The sequence below is a fragment of the Lycium barbarum genome, chromosome 11 (genome assembly GCF_019175385.1).
Source record: "Lycium barbarum isolate Lr01 chromosome 11, ASM1917538v2, whole genome shotgun sequence".
NCBI lineage: Eukaryota > Viridiplantae > Streptophyta > Magnoliopsida > Solanales > Solanaceae > Lycium > Lycium barbarum.
Genome location: NC_083347.1, coordinates 79,266,342 through 79,280,454, shown reverse-complemented (window position 1 = coordinate 79,280,454; position 14,113 = coordinate 79,266,342). Strand labels below are relative to the sequence as shown.

At 36.5% G+C, this 14,113-nt stretch overlaps 1 protein-coding gene and 1 pseudogene across 1 annotated transcript; both read left to right on the top strand.

Moving 5' to 3' along the window:
• The first annotated feature begins 289 nt into the window (after positions 1-289).
• LOC132616784 (alpha-1,4 glucan phosphorylase L-1 isozyme, chloroplastic/amyloplastic) lies at positions 290-10,344 on the top strand. The gene is made up of 15 exons (XM_060331440.1): positions 290-751; positions 2,721-2,959; positions 3,169-3,270; positions 3,490-3,666; positions 3,859-4,134; positions 5,277-5,548; positions 5,842-5,959; positions 6,047-6,475; positions 6,576-6,728; positions 7,348-7,476; positions 7,603-7,839; positions 8,032-8,108; positions 9,195-9,381; positions 9,555-9,755; positions 10,078-10,344. Exons 1-15 carry the CDS (start codon positions 535-537, stop codon positions 10,192-10,194), a joined length of 2,931 nt encoding a protein of 976 aa, XP_060187423.1. The 5' UTR covers positions 290-534; the 3' UTR covers positions 10,195-10,344.
• On the top strand, positions 9,891-10,008 carry LOC132620698 (U6atac minor spliceosomal RNA; annotated as a pseudogene).
• Positions 10,345-14,113: the final 3,769 nt, after the last annotated feature.

Sequence of the window (14,113 nt, the reverse complement as noted above, 5' to 3'; positions counted from 1 at the left end):
AGCTTTTCTCATTTTACCCTTGTATTAATTACATCAATGGACTAATTTTGTGAGTTCACTTATCAACATTTAAAAAGTTTCATCATTAATGGAATAAATATTTATTGAGGAGAGAGAATGATGAAATATATTAAGAGCATAAAATAATCAAAATGCTACCTTAGAAATACTTTTTTAATGGGCGTATAAATAAAAAATGCGACAAATTTGAGACGGAGGCAGTAATTAAAATTTATATAATTTGCCTATGAGAAAAGCAAATGGTGACATGGCACGGAGGGAGCAGTAGTGTACTAGTCCCAGTGCAGGGGATAATCGTGATTTCATTGATAATCGCGAAACAGAACGTGACACTTCCACAACTAGACACAACACTAAACTATTCATAAATCTTCTGTATGATCATAATTACATTTTGATAAATCTTCTGTATGATCATAATTACATTTTCTTCACCTTCATAAATCTCCAAATTCTCAGTAGTCTCAAAACAATATTTTTGTAGTGGGAAATTTGAAAGACAGTGAGATCTAAATGGCGACTTCGTGGTACTGTGCGAATACTGCAAATGGAGTAGAGTTGTTCAAGCATTACGGTTCAAACACAAGATTGATTCGTTTCAGTTGTAGAAACACAAGTTCTAAGTTGTTCCTTACTAGAACCTCCGATTTTCGGAGACTAAAACGAGGTTGTTTCCATGTGAAGAACACTTTAAGTGACAAAGTTCATGAGGATCCTATTACTGACCAAGGTTTTACTCCAACTCTTATTTTCATGTTTAATTTAACTAGGTCTGCCATTTTCACAAAAAGTGAGATTCTCAAACTATAATTTGATTGCTGGTTTCTTTCTCACTCTCATTAACCATTATCTGCAATTTATTTGAATCAAAATTCGTTAATTTCTAGTGAGCCCCTCCAATATCATTAAAAGAGATAATGGTCTGAAACAAGCAGGAAATGTCATTTTTCTTGCGAGTTTCCTGCCTATCTGAACTATTACCAACTATTTATCAAAACACACCTTGAAATTAATGAGTCAGCTGCCATGTGGATGAGATTTTATGGGCAAATTAAGTTGTCACGTGCCTTTTGGTGATTGTATTTAATCACTTGGTCTAGTCAGCTTTGAGGTCTTGGTCTTGGTCACTACCCAGTGTAATCCCACAATAGTGGGGTCTGGGGAGGGTAAGATGTACGCAGCCTTACCCCTACCTGGGTAGGAAGGCTGTTTCCGATTAACCCTCGGCAACTCTCCTCCTTTATCCGGGCTTGGGACCGGCAATGTGAGCGAGCTCACACAGCTTTGAGGTGTGTTTTGATAAATAGTTGGTATTAGTTCAGATAGGAAACTCGCAAAAAAATGATACTTCAGGTGCGTTTTTGACCATTATCTCTCATTAGAATATACTCCTTGTTTGACTGCTCACGGAGTTTTAAGATTAAATGGAAGAATTTTGAAATTTATGGTCTAAAATAATTTATAGATATTTGTGTGGCTATAAATCAATCTCATTAAGGGTAAAATGGGAAGTTATATTGTTACTAAATATAGAAAGGTGTCATTCTTTTTTAGAATGACTAAAAAGGAAAGAGTGTCACATAAATGGGGACAAAAGGAGTACTATCTTGGGGAACAGACTCAGTTCCTTCTTATTTCATGATGAAACTGAGTGTTAAAAGGAATAGGAATTCACCATTTGAATAGATGTAAGATTCACAAATTACAGCCAAAGTGAGTTTGGAGTAGGGTACAGTCTATTATAGATGTACAGTACTATTTAGTACTCCTTCTGTTTTAATTTATTTGTCTTAGTTTGACTGGGTATAGAATTTAAGAAAACAAAGAGATTTTTAAATCTTGTGGTCTGAGATATGTATAGTGTACCAAAATATCCTTTAATGTTGTCTTTATCTTAAACATGCCATGTGGGATGCTGAAATTCAAGAGTTGCAAAGTGGCATTCTTTATGAAACAGACTAAAAAGGAAAGTAGGACAAACAAATTGAAACAGAGGAAGTATCTTTTTACGACACATGGAGCGGTCTGCTGAAACCATTACAAAGGACTAGATCTGCCTCTATATTTGAAGGGTATTATTTCGTGGGTCAATCATTTAGAAAATACGTTTGTTGAACAATTTGGACCTTGAAATCTGGTTAGTTATCAAATCTTATGTTGAAACAAGTTGTTAAAGCACTAAGGCAGTATCCAAAACAGTGGGTAAATTCTTATTCATTTTTTATGTAACAATGAAGCATTAGAAACTTGATAGCCGGAACATTGGAATTACAGAAACTTTTGGAATCTACCACTTGAATGAGATAAGCTCTTTTACTTTATGTAAGAGGAAATGGGGACTAACTTGTGTTTTCTAATCAAAATAAGCAAAGCCATGGTTAGATTGTTGGTAAATTGAAAAACTTATAGAGGGATTTTCCTGTTGTTACCAAATTTGTGCTCCTGTGTTATCAGCCAAACTTTTCAAGATATTTTGCCTTTCGAATTTACAAAATTAACATGATATGATTAGACCATCATTTGGCAATAACGTGCAAGAGATTGATGATGTTTATTTTAAAGCTGAATGGAACTTCCAAGGATAGCTCAGAAAAATAACTTCCAAAGGACTTGATACACACAGTTGTTATTTCCATCAGTTCCTTCCAATTTATTACTTACAAGATTTATGTTTATTCCCTTGCATGACATATATATAGGTGCTGAGAGCAATCTGAGTTCTTTCACTCCTGGTGCTGCATCTATTGCCTCAAGCATCAAATACCATGCAGAATTCACACCTTTATTTTCTCCTGAAAGGTTTGAGCTCCCTAAGGCATTCTTTGCGACGGCCCAAAGCGTTCGTGATTCACTCCTTATTAATTGGAATGCTACGTATGACATTTATGAAAAAATGAACATGAAGCAAGCATACTATCTATCCATGGAATTTCTGCAGGTATCTCATTAGTCTTACTTTCTCTTTGCTCTTTGATAAGACTAAGCCGGCGGAGTGACCTAAATTATATGTAGTAATAAATTAATCAGGTTGATATTTTCTGACAAAATCTACAATATATATATTTGTGACACATGGAAATTCCAGAAAATTAGGCATAAACACCTTTATGGCAGTCAAGTTTAATTTATGCCCTATCTTCTGTTTAGGGTAGAGCATTGTTGAATGCAATTGGTAATCTGGAGCTTAATGGTGCATATGCAGAAGCATTGAAAAAGCTTGGCCACAATCTCGAAAATGTGGCTTCTCAGGTTAGTGTGACTTTTATTTCATGCATCAGAAAATCTTCTAGTTTTCCAAGTTCTTCTGTCTTTTACTCAAGAACGGTTGGACTATCTGTATTAAATTGTGACTTTGTGCATTGACTGTTTTGTAATATTTAGAAGCCATGCATGCCATACTTACTTATTGTGATCTTTATGTTATTGTTGGAGTCGACTACTTGTTAATTTTGGAATAATTACTGACAGGAGCCAGATGCTGCTCTTGGGAATGGGGGTTTGGGGCGGCTTGCTTCCTGTTTTCTGGATTCTTTGGCAACACTAAACTACCCTGCATGGGGCTATGGACTTAGGTACAAGTATGGTCTATTTAAGCAACAGATTACGAAAGATGGTCAGGAGGAGGCGGCTGAAGATTGGCTTGAAGTATGCTTTACTTCATCAGTTCTTGATTGCACATGTGTTTTCATCCTTAGATAGTTTATATCCTTGTTGCTTACTATTCTCCTCTTGCCTTTAGAGCTTCTGATATTCCTTTGTTCTCCTTCTTTTATGACTTAGTTACTTTTATTTAGTTCATGCAATATGGATGTTCATTATTGTTAGTTGTCCATGCAGATTGGCAGTCCATGGGAAATTGTGAGGAATGATGTTTCATACCCTATCAAATTCTATGGAAACGTCACTACAGGATCAGATGGAAAGAGGTATTGGAGTGGTGGAGAGGATATAAAGGCAGTTGCATATGATGTTCCCATACCAGGGTATAAGACCAAAACCACAATCAACCTTCGACTGTGGTCTACACAGGTTCCATCAGCAGATTTTGATTTATCTGCCTTCAATGCTGGAGAGCACACCAAAGCATGTGAAGTCCAAGTAAACGCTGAGAAGGTAGGTTACATTCTATTTGCCTTTTCTTAATGTGGATTGGGGCTTCAGTATGAGCCTTCTCAGTTTGCTGTCTCAACACTGACTGCATCTTCAGACCAACAACTATCGTAGGACATAATTTTGGGTTCCATCATAACCAGTGGACTTTATAGAGATGCATTTATCTGTTTCTTAAATTGAGCAGTAGTACTTTACTATTAATACATTGGATGTTCAGAACACTGATCTAATGAGAGACTGATGACTATTTTTTTTTTTTTGGTAGAAAAGGTCAGGAGATCTATATCCATATTCCTATCTGTCCTAGGCACATTTTATTCTTGCCTTTTTTGTTTCTCTTTTCTTTTTTCTTGGGGGTGGGTTTTTTTTTTTGGGGGGGGGGGATTTTGTTGAGACTGATGACCAATGTTTTTGTAGAAGATATCTGATATCCATATATCTGTCAGTCCAGGGCTCCGCACAGCCCGGCAAGGGTGTTCAACCGAACACCCTTCGCCGAAAAATTATACCGTGTAGACATGTCAATTATTCCGTATTACAGACATATATTACATATTGAACAAACTTAATATATTAGATTATATGAATTCGAATACCCTTAATATATTAGATTATATGAATTCGAACACCCTTGACAAAACTCCTAGCTCAGCCACTGAGTTCAAGGGCAAGAGGCTTCTTTTCATATACATTAGGGACATAGTAACATACTCAGCGAACCATTAATTTAGATGGCGAAGCCTGTGTTATTAGAAGGGCTCGCTTCTGCGCTTTAAGCGACGGAATGCAGTGACACGCAGGCACCTCACCTTTTGAGGTGTTAGCGAAAGAAGAAGATAGCAATATAATGACGATGATCATGATGATAAAGGAGATGTCGACAATCTTTAAGAAGAATAGGATGTTCATCCACTTATATTTTGGTTTTTATTTGCTTATATATGTTATTTTTGTTGAGTCCTTTTTTATTTAGTTATTTTACTTATCTGTGCGAGGTTTATTTTGGTATTTTTCGTAAAACTGCGCTTCATTCAATGAAGCGAGTGCTTCGCTTCTCGCATTAAGCGAAGCGGGCCCTTGTTGCTTTTTTGCGCTTCTCGCTCTCAAAAACATTGGCTAAGCTAGCTTTTCTCTAATATCAGATATGTTACGTACTCTACCCTGGGGATGAATCAGAGGAGGGAAAGGCCCTTCGGCTGAAGCAACAATATACCTTATGCTCGGCTTCTCTCCAAGATATTATTGCACGATTTGAGAGGAGATCAGGTGATCATATTAAGTGGGAAGAGTTTCCTGAAAAAGTTGCTGTGCAGATGAATGACACTCACCCTACTCTTTGTATCCCTGAGCTGATGAGAGTATTGATAGATCTGAAGGGCTTGAGTTGGAAGGAAGCATGGAATATTACTAAAAGGTACTTGAAATTACACGCTTGGCATGTGGCAAATTGAGGTTTCTGTTGGCTTTTAAATTTGTGCTGAATAATCTGCACGGAAGCATCATCTGAATTTGTTTTAAATCCATGATGCAAGTGATACTGTAGTATGAGATCTTATTTCTAAACTTTTAGTTCCACATCATCTGAATTGGTCATCAAACATCAGAAACATCAAAATGACAGGAGATGACACACTTTAAAACATAAAACATTATCTCCTATTTTTTCTTAAAGTAACACTGACATCCTTATTGCTGGAAACTTGCCAGAACTGTGGCATACACAAACCATACTGTTTTGCCTGAGGCACTGGAGAAATGGAGTTACGAATTGATGCAGAAGCTGCTTCCCAGACATGTCGAAATCATTGAGGCGATTGACGAGGAGGTGATGAAGCTACAAATTGTGTCAAATCTATTAGGTTTTGCAAGTTAAACTTTTTTGACTAATTTCTACAATGTGCTATCCTAACAGCTGGTGCATGAAATTGTATCGAAATATGGCTCACTGGATCTGGACAAGTTGGAGGAAAAGTTGATTACTATGAGAATTTTAGAAAATTTTGATCTTCCCAGTTCTGTTGCTGATTTATTTACTAAGCCTGAAATCCCAGTTGATGATGATACTGAAACAGTAGAAGTCCATGACAAAGTTGAAGCTTCTGATAAAGTTGTGACTAATGATGAAGAAGATGAAACTGGTAAGAAAACTAGTGCGAAGACAGAAGCAGCTGCAGAAACAGAAATTGATAAGAAAACTACTGTGAAGCCGGAACCAGCTGTCATACCACCTAAGAAGGTCCGCATGGCTAACCTGTGTGTTGTGGGCGGTCATGCTGTTAATGGAGTTGCTGAGATCCATAGTGAAATTGTGAAGGAGGAAGTTTTCAATGACTTCTATGAGGTAAGCATCATTAATATGGATCTTTTGATATGTATCAGATCAGTGATTTTGGTAAAACGGAGTTCTAATTCATGTATTATTTTACTCTTAACATTTACAGCTCTGGCCTGAAAAGTTTCAAAACAAAACAAATGGAGTGACTCCAAGAAGATGGATTCGTTTCTGCAATCCTCCTCTCAGTAGCATCATAACTAAGTGGACTGGTACAGAGGACTGGGTCCTGAAAACTGAAAAGCTGGCTGAACTACGGAAGGTATTTCATTTGCCTTTTCTGACTTGGCATGTTTAAGAGGATGAAATGGAAGATTTGCTATTTGTTGTTAGATAGTTGAAAATGCATCCTCTGTTGCACCCTCCAAAGATTCACCAAGTTTTTGAGACCTGAAAGTGTGTTTGATTTTCGGAAAACTTGTGAAGGCTTTGTTCGCGAAGGGTACAACCCAAAGAGGTTCGAAAATTTGGAGTCACTACCTAAGGAAACAGATGGTATGGGCCAAGTGTGTGGGTCACTTGACCAATACCTTGATATTTTTTTCAAAACTTGAACTTGGTTTTGAAACAAACCCTTCTGTAAACTTTTGACTCCAAATGGTTGTGAAAAACAGAGATTGGGCAAGGAAATTCCTTTGGTTAAATAGCAGGTGTTAGGCATGCATAGGTCGCGGTTTACGGTTTATCCTTCTATTTCAACTGAAGAATAAAAGTTAAATTACTCCTTGAAGCTGCACTTTTGTCCAGTTGATAGTGAAGTTAAAAAATATAAACATATGCACATCATAACTATTTAAAAAGCAGTTCCAATTTCAAAGTGAGTGTATGTGCGCTAAAGGGTTCGGCTTATGTTCTAACTGAACTGTGGGTACCATATACAGTTTGCTGACAATGAAGATCTTCAAACCGAGTGGAGGGAAGCAAAAAGGAGCAACAAGATTAAAGTTGTTTCCTTTCTCAAAGAAAAGACAGGGTATTCTGTTGTCCCAGATGCAATGTTTGATATTCAGGTGTGTTATTCTCCATTTTTTAGTTTTGTCCGTAAGAGCTTAGTTAAGTTTATCTTAGCTATATGAATCGTCGCTTGTTTTTGGACAAAGAATCATGCACTTGTCAATTAAAATACCAATTCTCAGGTAAAACGCATTCACGAGTACAAGCGACAACTGTTAAATATCTTTGGCATCGTTTATCGGTATAAGAAGATGAAAGAAATGACAGCTGCAGAACGAAAGACTAATTTTGTTCCCCGAGTATGCATATTTGGAGGAAAAGCTTTTGCCACATATGTGCAAGCCAAGAGGATTGTAAAATTTATCACAGATGTTGGGGCTACTATAAATCATGATCCAGAAATAGGTGATCTTTTGAAGGTATTAACTTGATTACTTGTCTTAGAAGTTTTAGCTTTGATGTGTTACAAGCTATTCTTTTCTAGCAGTTGAAAGTTACTTTATTTTAGTTCACTTCTTGGTAATTTTGTCTGTGATGTTTCTGCATCTGTTTCCCCATATGATTACTTTTGCACCTTCAACCTGAAGAGTCCTCTCCTCCATATCTTGTAGGTAATATTTGTGCCAGATTACAATGTTAGTGTTGCTGAATTGCTCATTCCTGCTAGCGATCTGTCACAACATATCAGGTAATTAACTGACTCCATCTTTCTTTTCAATTGCCTTTTCCATAGATTTGCTGCCACTGGCAACAATTGATCCAGGATCTCTATACTATGTTAAACTTGTTTGTGGGAACATAACTGATCGATTAGCTGCTTAGTTCTCATCCCTAGTATAACTTGTGAACGTTTAGGTTGATATCATGCTACAATACTGTGATTATTCAGGTTAAGGTTGGTAGTATTTAGCACATACATAAATCATATATGCATCAAATTGAATGCATGGTGAGATGATGTGACACGACAGTGATCATCTCACTCGTTCACAGACACAAAGCAGCACCATTGGATTTGATTGTCCTGGCAGTAAACTCTGTATGATCTACTTGGAATTTCAACTATTACAAGAAAACTTTGATACTAATAATGACCCTACCAAATGTGAAAACACAGAAACTTAATTTGGGCACCTTTTCTTGTTAAGACACCAGTCCCTATACAGTTATACTCTCTCTCAAGTGACCTGCCTTTGTGTGGATGACATAGTTTACCTAACATGTGCTGCAATGGTGAATGCATATGATGGTGAAAATTTCAGCTGAGCCCTGTTTTTACATCAAAGGCTAGGAATAGGGGCAGCACTTCTGGATCTTCATGCTCTTTTTCTTTTAATGGTGGCGGTTAATTCTTTGCACCGAATTTTAACATAAACAGATTGATACTTAAATGAGGGAGCTGGTAGCATCAATTTTACGGATCAAAATAAAACTTAGAGGGAACTAGTGGGCAGTGGCTAGTCTATTTCATTGGAAAGAAAGATACTGCAAGTAGGAAACTCTGGTAACTGCCAACTAATGGTTCATGAAAATTGAAGACTTTATATACTTGTTAAGAAAAAAAAATGATGATTTTATGTTTACTTAATGATACTTAAAGGGGGCAACTACTCGCAGAAAATGTTTTTCCAAGCCTATTCATTTATCAGTAATGTGATGACTGCACATAGATATATAATATTTCCCATTAATTTTGTAGGCTTATGTTTTTAGCTTTAAGTAGAGATTTATATTTATGTTTGACTTCTGTTTCTCTCTTTCTCCTATCCCCCAGTACGGCTGGAATGGAGGCCAGTGGAACCAGTAATATGAAGTTTGCAATGAACGGTTGCATCCAAATTGGTACACTGGATGGCGCTAATGTTGAAATAAGGGAAGAGGTTGGAGAAGAAAACTTCTTTCTCTTTGGTGCTCAAGCTCATGAAATTTCAGGGCTTAGAAAAGAAAGAGCTGACGGAAAGGTAAAGCTCACCCCTCTTTTGTGTGACATGTTGATCAATGTTCTTTTTTCTGGGTTAAAATTTTTCTATTTGTCATAGTTCGTCTTTTATTTCTTTACCAATAACCACATAAAGTTTCCTCTCAGATGCATTTAGATGGTTACCTTGTCAAATCTTATTCCTCTCTTTTGCAGTTTGTTCCTGATGAACGATTTGAAGAGGTCAAAAAATTTATTAGAAGCGGTGCTTTTGGCTCTTATAACTATGATGAGCTAATAGGATCTTTGGAAGGAAATGAAGGTTTTGGCTGTGCTGACTATTTCCTTGTGGGCAAGGACTTCCCCAGTTACATAGAATGCCAAGAGAAAGTTGATGAGGCATATTGCGACCAAAAAGTAAGTCCAGTTGCTTGCAATTCCTTCTGGATATTTTGTTTGCTTTCTCATTTTTGTGTATGTTACTGACTTCGATAATCAAGATTTTCAAATATGACTTGTTTAATCATCAAACTTGAGCAAACACCAAGTTTTGTGTTCGTAGAAAGTGGCATCTTCCCCCCGACAGGGATGGGAACAGCCTTCGGGCTTTACCTGTCACCACACATCCGGTTAAGGCTCTCCACTTCGATGGATCTTACCCCAACTTTTAACCAATAAAAAAACACTAAATTTTGCTAGTTGTGATTTATGTCTGATGTATGCGAATGCTCTTCTGCAGAGGTGGACAAAGATGTCAATCTTGAACACAGCCGGCTCCTACAAGTTTAGCAGCGACAGAACGATTCACGAATATGCCAAAGACATTTGGAACATTGAACCTGTGGAATTACCATAAAGAGAGTGAAGGGGATAAAAATAACAGTTACAGTGAGTAGCATTGACTAAGTTTCACTGAGTTGTTTCTTTTTATCATGTTAACGTATATAATCTGTAAGACGATGATGTTCCTACATAATAAGAGATTGAGAATCTCATTTGTAGCTTACTTCGATTCTTCTCAATTTATGTTTTGCTCATTTTCTTAAACCTAGAAGATCCTCTGGATGGTGTCATTAATATTTATACTGCCTAATAAAACAAGTCCATCAAAATGGATGATTCTAAAATCATGTCCATGCAAGTAATTCTTAAAATTGGATGGGAAAGATTAGGAGAAAAGAAAGTACGGAAAAGATTTGTGCAACCGCCAAGGGTGTGTGGCATGATGGATTTAGTGCTGATAGAATGGATAAATTTGTCAAGTATCCGTCCAACCAAAAACGAACTGCATATTTTTGGATGGGCAATTTGCAGGATTATCCTTCGCTGGGGGTGGTCTTTAATTTTTACCCCTCAAAATGGTGGTCTTTAAATTTTGACCTTCAGGTAGAATTTACATGGCACCAAGCAGAATTTCTGCCCATGCAAATTTTGCCTGAAGGCAGAAATATTCTGTCTGTGAGGCCCTTTTGCTGGCCAGATTTGCAAAATTCCGCCTAGAGTTTTTTTTTTTTTTTTACCTGAGCTGGAGTTTGAACCCACAACCTCGGGTGTTAGGCGAGGGGTAAAAATTAAAGATTACCAATTTAAAGGACAAAAATTAAAGACCACCCAAATGAAGGACAATCCGCTCAAAAAATAGTTTTGGGATCAAATATGGATCAGTCCATATTATCCGCAGTAAAAAGTGGATAAGTTATTCGACAACCCACTTTAAACTTGCTGTTATATACCAAATCCAAGGCCGTGAGAGCTATTACGGTATTACCTAATAGGCGAATCCAAAACTAATAAAATCATTTGAAAAGAAATGCGTAAACCATTAAAGATCTAAAACATGTTTAAAATCAGTTTCTTAATATACCGGAAGTCTCAAAATACAAATAAATTTCGAAACGAACCATAGGTCACTAATATATAGTCCAGGAAGCATCTAAACATACTCGAGTACAACGACTCGTTGTTATAACCCGAATAGACATAAAAGAAGATGACATCCGCCGTCACAAACATACTGTGGTTGGCTCCGCTCTAGAGAATTGAACCGCCGCCTCAAACTGACATTAGATTTGACCCGCGACACTGCTAGCAGTAGGATCTGCATAGAGCAGTAAGTAGATTTTTGTGACCATAACACCTAGTAAGATCCTAAGCTCGCCACTCAGTCTTACCTACCTATCGGCGCAAGCCTTTAAAATAATGCATGAAAGCTAAGTGGTGTATGTAGTAATATAGGAAATGACCATAATAGGTAAAACAATTACGAGGATATAAATCTAAAGGCAAAACAATCCAATGCCCACTGTGGCTAATTATATAAGTCTACAGGCAACATTAAAAAGATGGTTACTTAGCCAAGTCTCAAGGCTACAGAATTCTTTTCTGGTAATTTTTATTTTTATTTTTTATCTTGGGATAATAAATATGTTTTAGGATAACAAAGTTCCTTCTATACAACAAAGAAAAATCGCTTTACTACGCCGAAGTTAAAGGTCGTTAAATTCTGGTGTAACATAAATTAGACACTTGTCCCCCAAAAAGAAATTATGTTAACGATGAGAGAAAATTGTTTAGTAGTTATACCACAGAAGAATTCTTTGCATGTTCAAACTTGTTGGTATTCCGTGTAAGAAAAACTCTCACTATTCATTGAATTATTCATTTTTTTTTTTTCACGGCGACACTACAAACAGAGATTCACGAAAAGTGTTATCAAGAACGAAGATCATTAATAGAAATCCAATAACCCTAGGCTCTTATACCAATGTAAGAATAATTCAGTAACAGGAAGAATGATTGTGTAGCTATTAACAATAATAGAGAAATCATAAAATCTTTGTTGAAGAATTGCTCCCAACTGAACATTGTTTCACTAGGAAACAAAATCTTTCATCAACTAAATGTCCTAATATGTGGGTCAAACTTTTTCTTGTGGGGAATTTGTCAGAAGAAGAATGATTTAAAAAAAAAAAAAATGTCCTCTGCATGTATTCTTATACAGTGTAGAAGCTGATTTCGGAGTATAACTCCCTACTCCCCCTTTTCACGTTCAATATTTAGAGGAAGTTTAGGGATGTAGTAACTCCTCTATACCACTATCACTTATCTCTCATAAATGGATCGACTCAGCTGGAGCGACCCGCGATCCATAATGCAACATGATGAAAGTAATGATATATCTACTAAGAAGTTACATACATTAGTTATTATATTTTGGTTACCTTTCAGGTAACTTGATAATTTATATTTTGGTTACCTTTTGAGTAACTTGATAATGTAACAAAAAATATTTACATTATTAAGAAGGGCAAATTTTTCTACATATAGTGTTCAAATTCAAAATTTCTAGTGAAAGGTGGACTAGATGGAGGAATCATATCCATCTCACCTAGGGGCGGACCCACATGGTGTCAAGTGGGTTCATATGAACCCACTTCGTTGAAAAATAATACTGTATATACATGTATATTTAATCTGTGTTTAAAATAGATAAAGGTATATATTAAATTTGACGTCACTTGAATAGAATGCAACACCCAGCCCAATGGCGGAGTGGGTTCATTTTTCGTCAAATGGTCCGAGTTCGAAACCAGCCTACAAAAATTGAACTTAAAATTAAAAAGGATCCCATGTCCCAATCTAAAACAGCGAAATAATCCCCAATTTCAATTTCCCAAGCCCTTACGTCTCTGGTCTCTTTTGCTTAAATTCGAAACACAACCTTGCTCCATAAATCTTCCGGATTGCTGGAATTTCACCCACTCCGTTATCAATCAAGGTTTGCTCAATATCTTGTGGAGTTAATTTCCTTATATCATGAAATATTAGTCTCACATGGAGCAAGCAACCACCTTTAATTCCATTTTTTTCTATTAAAGGGTATCTCTTGTCTCTTTCCCCTTTGCATTAGATGTTGGCTTTTGGTTTTGTTCTCTTGTTTTCCTGGTTACTCCTAATTTTAAGTTCTTGTAATGGGATTTAGGTCTTTTTAAGTTGTACCTTTCACTGCTCTCTTGTGGAATTTTGTCAATAATATGAATTAAATTGGTACTTTCTAAAGAAAATGTTTAGTTCTTTTGTAGTAGATGTGAGAGAAATTATTTATAAGATCTAAATATGGTTGAACTTTGAACATGTCAAAAAATAAAGTGAAAAATAGATTGCTTGACTAATTGAGAAATTTGGGACTCAGTAAGTAGTGTCGCTTCTTGGAGGCTAAACTCATTACGTTATGCCTAGTATTGCTTTTACGGTGAGTTACTATCATGGACTTTAGTTTTTTTTTTTGAACCCCCTTGCACGAAATCATGGGTCCGCCACTGAATTCTCACCACAATCCTTGACAGTAACTTTGACTTGTGTTCAGAGACGTTTTTATAAAATTTTATTATTAAAAAGACTTGTGCAAGATATAAATGTCTAAACATCATTGATATGTAATTTTCGATATCACATGTCTGAAGTTATTCTGAAATGGGTAGACACAAATAAAATTAAAATTTGGGTATAAGTTAATGTCACGTCCCAAATAGGGGAACGTGTGGGCACTTACCCTTTTCCCACCTGGTAGGAAAACCCATCCCTTTATCAACATTCATACCGTAATAAATAACCGACCAACATATGTCTAACAGGTCTGAAATAAATAAGTAAATAAGAGGAGTCATCTGGGCTGCGGATCTGGCCATGTGCTCACCCTAGATGCTCGTCAGCAATGTCTCAAGAGTTAGTCTCGAAAGGAAGCAGTCGATCCAGCCACGTACTCTGCACTCATA

Excerpts from the sequence above, each read along its gene's own strand:
- LOC132616784 (XM_060331440.1), top strand. The coding sequence starts at position 535 with ATGGCGACTTCGTGGTACTGTGCGAATACTGCAAATGGAGTAGAGTTG. Across the intron at positions 5,960-6,046 it reads TTGAGGCGATTGACGAGGAG|CTGGTGCATGAAATTGTATC; the intron begins GTGATGAAGCTA and ends CTATCCTAACAG. Across the intron at positions 7,477-7,602 it reads ATGCAATGTTTGATATTCAG|GTAAAACGCATTCACGAGTA; the intron begins GTGTGTTATTCT and ends ACCAATTCTCAG.